Genomic DNA, 12,765 nt, shown 5'->3' with positions numbered 1-12,765 from the left:
TGTAACTGCAAAATAAGTCACCATGGACCCCAAGAAAGCTTCTAGTGCCATCCCTGTGGTAAAAAGGGCGAGAATTAGGATGGAATTGAAAAAAGAGATCAAGGAAATGTGTGCAAAGTGGGTTGAACTGCAAACCTTTACGGATGAAAATCACCCTGACACAGCTACTGCAAGCAGTGTTGGCAACCTATACAATGACAATGTTATGGCCCATTTTAGGAAAGTCTTAAAGGAACAGGAGGTACAGAGCTCTATGGGCAGATTTGTTGTGCGGCAGAGGTCCAGTGACTCTCAAGCTGGTCCTAGTGGCATGAAAAGAAGGGAAGTAACCCCAGAAAAGGACTTGCTACCTCAAGTCCTAATGGAAGGGGATTCCCCTTCTAAACAATAACTTCCACACACTCCCCTCCTCCCATCCAATCAATCATCACCAGATCTTCGATAAAGGTAAGTGTCATGTATTCTATTCTTAGTAGAGTAGTAATTGTGCATGTCTTCTACAGTTTGTGTGTACTAAAATTAATATTTCACGTGGTAAAATTTTTTTTTTTTATACTTTGGGGTGTCGAACGGATTAATTTGATTTCCATTATTTCTTGTGGGGAAAATTAATTCGGCTAACGATAATTTCGGCTTATGATGAGCTCTCAAGAATGGATTAATATTGTAAGGCGGGGGTCCACTGTACAGTGTTGATTTTGCTACAGTCATCACTGTCTTTTTGGTTCTTTGCTTTTCTCTGTAAACATGTGACATTTTTATTGACATTAACCTTTCATTGTATTTCCTCCTAAAGAAATGCTTGAAATATGAGCAAAAGCTTTGTTACCTGTTTGATTTTCTATTTAACATGTCAATCATATGATAGGATGAGTGAATCTCTCTTAAAGGAAGAAAATAATTCAATTCTGATTCATTGTTTTAATTGAGGGTATGTACAGTATATCGTACCAGTCGACAGTTTCGTTTATGCTGGTTATTTTATCTGAGATTTCGTAATTCATATCCATTGAAGATATTGCATTAACTGTAAACAACGTAAAACTTCGCATTTACAATTCACTCACTGTATTGTACTTCCCTTACTGAATCACCAAAGAACATTATAAGGTCACAGGTGCATAGCCTGCATCCCATTTCTCATATACAGTGGAACCTCAAAAATCGAACTTAATCCGTTCCAGGAGCTAGTTCTAAATTCGAAAAGTCTGAAATTCGAAGCAATAATTCCCATAAGAAATAATGGAAATACAATTAATCCGTTCCAGAAACCCAAAAATATTCACACAAAAAATACATTTTATAGAAATTAATTACAGTTTTACATACAACAAATACTATAGTTTTTAATTATGTATAGTAATACATATAAAATAACATTTTTACTTACCTTTATTGAAGATTGGTGATGGCATCTGGAAGATAGGGAGGAGGAGAGAGGGAGTTGGGGTTAGTGTTTGGAAGGACAATCCCTCTCCATGAGGACTTCAGGTAAAGCCCTCTCTGGGGTTACTTCCCTTCTCTGTCTTTTAATGCCATTAGGACCAGCTTGAGAGTCACTGGACTCCTGTCTTGCAAAATAACTGTCCACAGTCCTCTGTTTCTGGTGCCTCTTTAACATTTCCCTAAAATGGGACATGGTTCTGTCACTGAACTTGTTGCAAAGATGGCTTGTTTCAGCTTGCTCAGGGTGGTACTTCTGCACAAATATTTGGACATCATTCCACTTGGCACAAATCTCCTTAATCTTTGAAGAAGGCACCTCATCCACTCCCTATATTAACACCTTTCGCAACATCAGCTTCCTTGATTTGTTCTTTCTTTGACAGGATAGAACCGATGGTCGACTTGTTTTTCCCATACATCCTGGCAAGCTCAACAAGTCTCACACCACTCTCGTACTTCTGTATTATTTCCTTCTTCACATCTATGGTGTTTCTCACTTTCTTTACCAGAGGGGTACCACTAGCAAGTTTCTTTGGGCCCATGGCAGCTTATTTCAGTTCCACAAGCACTAAACACAACGAAATAATCGTAAAATGCGTGAATGAGAGAGCAGGTTAGTGTTCACTCAAGCATAACCAAAGCTAGACTGCTCACAGCACCTGCGCGGGGACGCGGACAGAGCGGGCGGCAGACAGGTCCCGTACCCGGTGGTCCGAAAATAGGGGCGCGTTCGATAATAGGGACACAGTTTGTCCGAAAAAATAGTCCTATTTTCGAAACGTTCGATATGTGATACGTTCGATTTTTGAGGTTCCACTGTACTGTACTGAATGTGAAGAAATCTCAGCATAGGCTCAAACACTGAAAGGCAGTTGTGTATCAGTATATGAGGAAAAAACATTTATCCTTGTATTGACCTTGTGAAACCCTATGCTGCTGGTTCTTCACACTTCTTAAGCAATTAAAACATTAAATAATAAAAGCTGTATCTTCTTAGGCAATGAAAAAATAGTATTAAATAATAAAAAATTGCAAACTACCATATTTACTAGCATAACAGAGGGAAAAATATTTTGAGTACATTATTTTGTTTTATTCACTTATACTAATGTGTATGATATATAGATATCCACCAGTTGCAGGACAAAAGTCTCTGTTTAGTAATTCTCTAAGGTTCTTTGTGTCACTTTTTTTAAATGCATATGATGCATTGAAAAATCAAGAGGTAGCAGAGATACATTGTTAGTTTTAATTGCTTAATATACTTACTATTCTAGTTGAATACTTTGTTTTATAGTGTTATTAGTGTTATGGTCTTAGGAAGAGAATAGGGATGGCTTGACAGTTATTGCAAATAGAAACAATGCAGAGGTGTTAAGTACAAAGTTATTTTTGATTGGGAGATGCATATTGGATAATCATAAATCTGCATTGGGAGGTCCATAATAAATGATGGCAAATCTATTAAGTAAATAATTAATGCCATAATCATTTCCTAATTTATTTTCAGCAGTGGCACTCGCTAGAATCTGTTTGGACTTCTCTGAGCATCATTCTCAACTTGGACAATGTGACACTTGAGCTAGAAAGCAGTGTTGAGGAAAACAATATTTGCTCCCCTCTTGCTTGTATCAATTTCATCAGTTCCAAACTGACCTACGAGAGCTTCTCTGATGAGTCCAAGGATGTTGATTTGGTCTCACAAGAAATTTTGATTAGTGACACCAGATTTGAGGGTAAGGGGAAGTCCCAGTGTAGTACTATCAGTATATTTGTAATTTACATTCAAGTAATTTATTTATTTATTTATTTGGCAAGACAGTGATGGAGTGAATGATGGTGAAAGTTTTTCTTTTTCGGGCCACCCTGCCTTGGTGGGAATCGGCCAGTGTGATAATAAAAATAATAAAAATAATAAAAATAATTGTATTTTATTTCATTTTATGGTTATGCAATTAAGTTGTAATGAAATATGTTCCATTCAGGGATATTTTAAATATTGATGTTTGTCTGACAGGTTTTCCAGTGAATAAGCGTTCCAATATTTTCACCAATATTTTGCAACCTACACCATCAAAGAGTGCAAAAAACAGCAGCCAACTTCAAGCAGAGGTTCATTACAGGTACAGTATTGATTACAAAGTAGTTTCTATGGAAAATATAGTTTGTACAGCACTGTATACTATAGCTTTGGATGATTATAATATTCTGTATAATAATAAATATGAAGCACAGGCACATAAAATTGTAGAGCAGAGAATAAACTTTTGTTAATTTAAGGGTAAAGTTTAGTTACTGCCCAAATGATCTCAACTCCTCTTCTGTCCTCTGAAATATCTTTCAAAACCCTTTACTCATTATTCTAGAAATTAGATGGCAGAATGAGATTACGAAAGGTAAAGCTCAAAGTGAAGAGGAAGGGTTGGTGTGGTGGTTTTATTTATGTTGGGAGGATGGAGCAATATAGAATGGGTAGAAGAAAGGTGCAGTAGTGGTCATCCTAGGAAAGGTTGGAGAGAGAGGATTGAGCATTCATCATGTGTATGTCAGCATTTTTGATTGGAATGAGTAGAGACAGTCTTCCTAGATATCATGACATATTAACTATTCATCTGTTTTATCAGTGATACTTTTTTATACACAAAATTTTATTGTTCCTTCATACATTAACTAACCCCCTCAGCTACACATTGAACATGATATACTACATGCACTAGGCCCAAAATGATGGTAAAAACCTTCATAATCAATCAGTTTTTTTTCTTGACAGATCAACAAAAAATGTGACTAGATTTACAATTTTGCTGAACAATATGCGTTTAATGGGTATCCTGGACTGGGGGATGGAAGTTCTTGATTTCATTTACAAGACTCCTGATGACCCTTTCCATAAAGGTTTGTATAAACTTGCAACATTCTTAAAAACAATTGTGGATATGAAAAAAGGGAAAGCAAGAATTGATTGTAAATTTCTTAAAAAAAAAAAAAAAAAAATGAGGAAATGTTCTGGGGGTCTTAAGTTCTTACATTGAATATATTGCATAAATATATTTTAGTTAGTGGCTGTACTGTTGACAGGAGAAAGAATGGATGAATGCAAATGTTATACTTTATCATATGAAAACTAGTGTGGCCTTTACACATTGCATATCTGATGTTTAATTTTTCAGAGTTTTATTCAAATGAGCAAACATTTAATGGAAAACATTTTATTTGACTAAAAATTATCAAAATATAGTTGTTTGTAGATTTTTAAACATTAGCAGTCATATTTATAATTTGCATTCAATTATTTAGCATGTGTAATTGTGTTCAGTATATTTTTATCTACAGAAATAAAAAGTGGAGAAAATTCTGTGGAAGACCATGGTGCATCCAGCACTGCTGGAGTTAACCCATTACTCAGCCCCTCATTTGGTCATTCCTCTCATACACAAGCTGCACAGCCTCAGTCTCCTAGGTCACACTCACCTGGACTATCCTTTCCAAGGAACAAGACTGTTAGGTGCACTACACCTAAGATAAACCCTATGGTAGAGTCCACAGGGGTTATGACTAAGCATGCCATTATCCAGGAACAAAATAAAACACCATTTGAGCTGAAGTTAAACATTACCGACTCAGAGCTGGTGGTAGTGGAGAACACAGCTGTGTGGGACACCAATGCTGTCATTCTTAAGGTAAATTTTTTACTTTGTAAATATAAATACAGGTGGGGTCACCATGAGTATAATTCAGACTGCTGAGGAAGGGTTGTTGAGATGGCTTGAGTAAATAGAGGATGGAAGGGGATAGGCTGATATAGATGGTGTGTAACTGGGTGGAAGGTTGGAGGGGAACAGGTAGAGGGAGGCAATAAAAGAGGCTTTCGAGTTGAGGGACTTGAGCATCCAGAAGGCGTGTTTTAGCATATTAGATGGGAGTGAATGGAGACAAATTGTTTTTAATAGTGTGCTGTTTGAGTGTGAACAAGGTAACTTTAAGAAGGAATTCAGAGAGACCAGTTAGCTGGACTCAGGTCCTGGAGGCAGGAAGGGTTGTGCCTGCCCATTACTCTCATACCTGTGTATGATAGTAATGTTGGGTAGTGACCATGATGATAATGTTGGGTAGTGACCATGGTAGTAATGTTGTGTAGTGACCATGTTAGTAATGTTGTGTAGTGACCATGTTAGTAATGTTGTGTAGTGACCATGATAGGAATATTGGGTAGTGACCATGACAGAAATGTTGGGTAGTGACCATGATAGTAGGGTTGGGTAGTGACCATGATAGTAATTGGGTAGTGACCATGACAGTAATGTTGGGTAGTGACCATGATAGTTATGTTGGTTAAAACAAACCATACCAGTAATGTTGGGTAGTGACCATGATAGTTATGTTGGTTAAAACAAACCATACCACGGGCAGGGATAGAACCCGCGATCAGAGAGTCTCAAAACTCCAGACCATCGCGTTAGCCACTGGACCAGCTAGCCACAATAAGATTCGTCCAACTAGGTATATTTCTACGCCATAGGAAGGTTAGCATAGGCACCACTGTGACCACAAAGGCAAGTTTTTACAGACGAATCTCAAGCTAGCGTGGCCGTGGCTCAACTCTAGCTCAAGTCCCCTCAAAGCCGTTAACATGACTCACAAAATCGTAATGACACGAGTAATGTTCAATGACTATGATAATAATGACCATTTTATTTAAAATGTTTATATGGCCATATTAATAATGAAGATTGTAAGTATTGCTTTACTTAATGTTTAAATTCTAGAAGTCATTTTGAATGATACCTCAGTGTAAATCTAACTTAAGGAAGCTGTCTTTATTTAATTTTGTCAGTAAAACTGAAATTACAGTACCTAAATTTCTTCTCTTCAGAGCACAGCAGTGATCAGTTACCGACCACATCACCAAGAGCGACCACTGTCATGCAACTTAAACCAGTGTGAGTTATACTCCTGCATCCTAGGTCTTGAAGAAGATACTGCACTCTCCATAATAGACCCAGTCACAATCAACATAGAAGTCAGTGATCGACTGGGTCATAAGCAACTAGTGGATATCTCTAATGTATCCATGTCAGTTCAACACACTGTGGAAGTAAGAATTACAGCACAGTATTTTCATTTGCAATAAATATTTCATTACATAAAGATTTTCATGCAGCAGATTTTGTTTATATGGTATTGAGAGTGTGAATAATTTATATGGTTGCACTTAGACAAGCAGTCATTTATGGCATTATTTTGTTTGTCATATAAATTTCTATATAGCACACTACCTCTTCTTAAACGATTCCACCTATCTAACACTGTAAACAAATACCTTTAAGCATCTTTTCTTCACTTTTTCTGTAATTTGAAATAGTGACATCTATCAGTTGAAACTTGGAACACCCACTGAGCCAGCCTTGCATGAAGGAACACCCACTGAGCCAACCTTGCATGAAGGAACACTCACTGAGCCAACCTTGCATGAAGGAACACTCACTGAGCCAACCTTGCATGAAGGAACACTCACTGAGCCAACCTTGCATGAAGGAACACCCACTGAGCCAACCTTGCATGAAGGAACACTCACTGAGCCAACCTTGCATGAAAGAATACCCACTGAGCCAACCTTGCATGAAGAAACACCCACTAAGCCAGCCTTGCATGAAGGAATGCCCATGAGCCAGCCTTGCATGAAGGAACACCCATGAGCCAGCCTTGTTGAAGGAACATCCACTGAGCCAGGTTTGCATGAAGGAACACCCACTGAGCATGCCTTGCATGAAGGAACACCCACTGAGCCAGTTTTGCATGAAGGAACACCCACTGAGCCAGTCTTGCATGAAGGAATACCCACTGAGCCAGTCTTCCTTCATGATTGCGGGTTCTATCCTAGCCCGTGGTATGGTTTGTTTGCAATCGTGTCATGATGATTTTGTGAGCCAGCCTTGCATGAACTCGAAGCATCCACGCAACTTGTTATCATCATATGCACTTGTAATACTCTACTGTATTTTATTAATATCTGTAAGTTTCACATTCTCAGAGCCATGGTTCTCATCTTGTGTATGGTATTAAATTTTTATGAGTCAAATCTGTGTGGGGGTACCTAGAATTACAACTTAGTATTGTGAGGCTGTGTTCATTTTTACCTACTGGAATTTCATTGAAAAGCAAATTGCATATTAATTTTGTACAAAATGCATCCCCTATGAATACAGTGAGATTACTATATATCCATATACAGTTTAAACAAACTACTAATGTCTCAGAAATGTGTTGCCACATGGGATGGCAAGGTAAAGTGAAATATACAGCTTGTTAGCTCAGTGAAGTGAGAGAGAGACAGACACACACACAGACACACACAGACACACACACAGACACACACACAGACACACACACAGACACACACACACACACACACACAGACACACACACAGACACACACACACACACACACAGACACACACACACAGACACAGACACACACAGACACACACAGACACACACACAGACACACACACAGACACAGACACACACACAGACACACACAGACACACACACACACACACACACACACACACAGACACACACAGACACACACAGACACACACACACACACACACACAGACACACACACACACACACACACACACACACACACACACACACACACACACACACACACACACAGACACACACACAGACACACACACAGACACACACACAGACACACACACAGACACACACACAGACACACACACAGACACACACACAGACACACACACAGACACACACACAGACACACACACAGACACACACACAGACACACACACAGACACACAGACACACAGACACACACACACACAGACACACACACACACACACACACAGACACACACACACACACACACACACACACACACACACACACACACACACACACACACACACACACACACACACACACACAGACACACACACAGACACACACACAGACACACACACAGACACACACACAGACACACACACACACACACACACACACACACACACACACACACACACACTCACACTCACACACACACACACACACACACACACACACACACACACACACACACAGTGCACACAACCGAGGAAGAAGTGAAGAGGCTTCTGAGTGAGCTAGATACCTCAAAGGCAATGGGGCCAGATAACATCTCCCCATGGGTATTGAGAGAGGGAGCAGAGGCGCTATGTGTACCCCTAACAACAATATTCAATACATCTATCGAAACAGGGAGATTGCCTGAGGCATGGAAGACAGCAAATGTAGTCCCAATCTTTAAAAAAGGAGACAGACATGAAGCATTAAACCACAGACCAGTGTCACTGACATGTATAGTATGCAAAATCATGGAGAAGATTATCAGGAGAAGAGTGGTGGAACACCTAGAAAGGAATGATCTCATCAACAGCAGCCAACATGGTTTCAGGGACGGGAAATCCTGTGTCACAAACCTACTGGAGTTCTATGACATGGTGACAGCAGTAAGACAAGAGAGAGAGGGGTGGGTGGATTGCATTTTCTTGGACTGCAAGAAGGCGTTTGACACAGTTCCACACAAGAGATTGGTGCAAAAACTGGAGGACCAAGCAGGGATAACAGGGAAGGCACTACAATGGATCAGGGAATACTTGTCAGGAAGACAGCAGCGAGTCATGGTACGTGGCGAGGTGTCAGAGTGGGCACCTGTGACCAGCGGGGTCCCGCAGGGGTCAGTCCTAGGACCAGTGCTGTTTCTGGTATTTGTGAACGACATGACGGAAGGAATAGACTCTGAGGTGTCCCTGTTTGCAGATGACGTGAAGTTGATGAGAAGAATTCACTCGATCGAAGACCAGGCAGAACTACAAAGGGATCTGGACAGGCTGCAGACCTGGTCCAGCAATTGGCTCCTGGAGTTCAATCCCACCAAGTGCAAAGTCATGAAGATTGGGGAAGGGCAAAGAAGGCCGCAGACGGAGTACAGTCTAGGGGGTCAGAGACTACAAACCTCACTCAAGGAAAAAGATCTTGGGGTGAGTATAACACCAGGCACATCTCCTGAAGCGCACATCAACCAAATAACTGCTGCAGCATATGGGCGCCTAGCAAACCTCAGAACAGCATTCCGACATCTTAATAAGGAATCATTCAGGACCCTGTACACCGTGTATGTTAGGCCCATATTGGAGTGTGCGGCACCAGTTTGGAACCCACACCTAGCCAAGCACGTGAAGAAACTAGAGAAAGTGCAAAGGTTTGCAACAAGACTAGTCCCAGAGCTAAGAGGTATGTCCTACGAGGAGAGGTTAAGGGAAATCAACCTGACGACACTGGAGGACAGGAGAGATAGGGGGGACATGATAACGACTTACAAAATACTGAGAGGAATTGACAAGGTGGACAAAGACAGGATGTTCCAGAGACTGGACACAGCAACACGGGGACACAGTTGGAAGCTGAAGACACAGATGAATCAAAGGGATGTTAGGAAGTATTTCTTCAGCCACAGAGTAGTCAGTAAGTGGAATAGTTTGGGAAGCGATGTAGTGGAGGCAGGATCCATACATAGCTTTAAGCAGAGGTACGATAAAGCTCATGGTTCAGGGAGAGTGACCTAGTAGCGACCAGTGAAGAGGCGGGGCCAGGAGCTTGGACTCGACCCCTGCAACCTCAACTAGGTGAGTACACACATGATGTAGTGGAGGCAGGATCCATACATAGCTTTAAGCAGAGGTATGATAAAGCTCACGGTTCAGGGAGAGTGACCTAGTAGCGATCAGTGAAGAGGCGGGGCCAGGAGCTCGGACTCAACCCCCGCAACCTCAACTAGGTGAGTACACACACACACACACACACACACTGTAAGTATGTGTGGGTCAAGTCCCAGGAGGTTGGGGGTCAGGTCACAAGAAGTTGTGGGCAGCCAAGGACCACTGAGACTCTACATTACAATGCACAAGCCACCTACCTTTCAGTACATAATAAACCCACACATAATTCCACACAAAATTACACACACACACACACCCACACTCGTTCACCCTCCCCCTCCCCACCCCTCCCCACTCCTCCCCCACATAGCCACAGTTCCTCCACTACCTCCCCCCCACACTCTGACATACACACTACTAACATAACATACAGAACTACATAGGTTTCCCACTCTGAGGCAATCAGGACAAAACAAAAATGGGTTGCCAGAGAGCAACAAGACAAACCAAGGGACAGGAGGAGGAAACTGCAAAGGAAGATTGGGCAGCAGAGCTCATAAAAAGGGATCATGAATGGGAAAAGAAACTAGAAGAACTTAGCATGAGAATGGAAGAGAGGATAGACATGGAAAGCAGGAAGTGGGAGGTGCATGTCAAAGCAGCAGAGGCTAGGATACAGAGTTTAGAAGAGGAACTGAAAAATCTGAAACAGCCTAAAGAACTAAAGAACATTTTGGGATTGACAACAGAGACTACTACCTCAGCCACAAATAAGGGGACAGTAGGGAAAGAAGGAGCACAACTGCATGGAGAGGCTCTATCAGAGGAGACTGTAATAAATGAAAGAGCTAAGCTTTATGTGGAGGCCCTAACAGACAACAACAGAGCCCAAGGAAAGCTGAGAAGGGAAAATGACAGGCCACTGAGCCCAAGTACATTAGCCAGTGAAACTGAAGAAAGGAAAGCTGCAGTGGAGGAAACCAAATTAAATGAGAGGATACACAGGGATATACAATGGGAGAATGAAAGGGTGAGGTCAGTCTTTGTGTATGGGCTCCAGGAAGTTGAAGGGGAAACATATGAAGCAAGAAAACAAGGGAAAAAAAAGCAATTGAAAGCGCCATGAAAGCAATAGGAGAAGACGACATGACCCAGCTAGAAAATTTTCGGAGAATAGGGGGGTTTGTAAAAAAAGAAGCCGGCCAGTGAAAGTGACCTTCAAGGCAGAAGCGACTCGGAACAGGATCCTGCAGGAGAAAGCACGATTAAGGGACATGCCGGCATACAGGTAGGTGTATCTCGACCGCGACAGAACACAAGAAGAAAGGCAGAAACTGAGAGAGATGATACAAAGGCGAAAGGAGGAAAGAGAGGGGATGGAGAAGACAGACAGGAGATCCCAGACACAGGAAGAAGATCAAATACAGTGGACCCCCGGTTAACGATATTTTTTCAATCCAGAAGTATGTTCAGGTGCCAGTACTGACCGAATTTGTTCCCATAAGGAATATTGTGAAGTAGATTAGTCCATTTCAGACCCCCAAACATACACGTACAAACGCACTTACATAAATACACTTACATAATTGGTCGCATTCGCAGGTGATCGTTATGCGGGGGTCCACTGTACAGCCTCCCTCACGACTTCCTATAGAAGCCTCCCAACCAGGTCAACCCCAGTGCAACCAAACACTCTAAATCAAAACACCCATGCCACATCCAATGCCCCCACCCACTTCATTACAAACTCCACCCCCACAGCAACAACCCATAGTTCCTTACCAGGTCTCCCACTTCCCCAACCCCAATACACCTCCCAGACCATAGTCTTAGAAAAGAAGTTGAAGGTGTGGTATACAAATGCAGATGGAATAACAAACAAGTATGAGGAGTGGCACGAAAGAATCAAGGAGACATCCCCAGACATAATAGCACTCACAGAAACAAAACTAACCAGAATAATAACAGATTCAATCTTTCCATCCGGATATCAAATCCTCAGGAAAGACAGAGGGAGGAGAGGGGGAGGAGGAGTTGCACTGCTCATTAAAAACCAGTGGGGTTTTGAGAAAATGGAAGGAATGGATGGCACGGGCGAAAGGGACTACTTAGTAGGAACAATCCAGTCTGAGGGACATAAGGTGATAATTGCAGTAATGTACAACCCACCACAGAACTGCAGGAGGCCAAGAGAAGAATACGATGAGAGCAACAGAGCAATGGTTGACACACTAGCCGAGGTGGCCAGGAGAGCACACATGGGGGGAGCAAAGTTACTAGTTATGGGTGATTTCAATCACAAGGAGATTGACTGGGAAAACCTGGAGCCCCATGGGGGTCCCGAAACATGGAGAGCCAAGATGATGGATGTGGTACTGGAAAACCTCATGCATCAACATGTTAGAGACACTACCAGAGAGAGAGGAGAGGATGAACCAGCAAGACTGGACCTTGTATTCACCTTGAGTAGTTCGGACATCGAGGGTATCATGTATGAAAGGCCCCTGGGAGCTAGTGATCATGTGGTTCTGTGCTTTGACTACATAGTTGAGCTCCAGGTGGAGAAAGTAGCAGGAATAGGCTGGTAAA

General features: G+C 41.8%; 1 protein-coding gene across 1 annotated transcript in view; it reads left to right on the top strand.

The window, feature by feature from the left end:
* Nucleotides 1-12,765, top strand: part of Vps13D (vacuolar protein sorting 13D) — a 328,982-nt gene that overhangs the window by 163,445 nt on the left and 152,772 nt on the right. The window contains exons 39-43 of the mRNA XM_070094401.1: nucleotides 2,957-3,182; nucleotides 3,464-3,569; nucleotides 4,217-4,341; nucleotides 4,780-5,126; nucleotides 6,320-6,541. Of these exons, the coding sequence (XP_069950502.1) occupies nucleotides 2,957-3,182; nucleotides 3,464-3,569; nucleotides 4,217-4,341; nucleotides 4,780-5,126; nucleotides 6,320-6,541 (1,026 nt within the window). The remainder of the gene's footprint in view (nucleotides 1-2,956; nucleotides 3,183-3,463; nucleotides 3,570-4,216; nucleotides 4,342-4,779; nucleotides 5,127-6,319; nucleotides 6,542-12,765) is intronic.

Source organism: Cherax quadricarinatus, chromosome 46 (genome assembly GCF_038502225.1).
Source record: "Cherax quadricarinatus isolate ZL_2023a chromosome 46, ASM3850222v1, whole genome shotgun sequence".
NCBI lineage: Eukaryota > Metazoa > Arthropoda > Malacostraca > Decapoda > Parastacidae > Cherax > Cherax quadricarinatus.
This window is presented reverse-complemented; position numbering and strand designations above follow the sequence as displayed.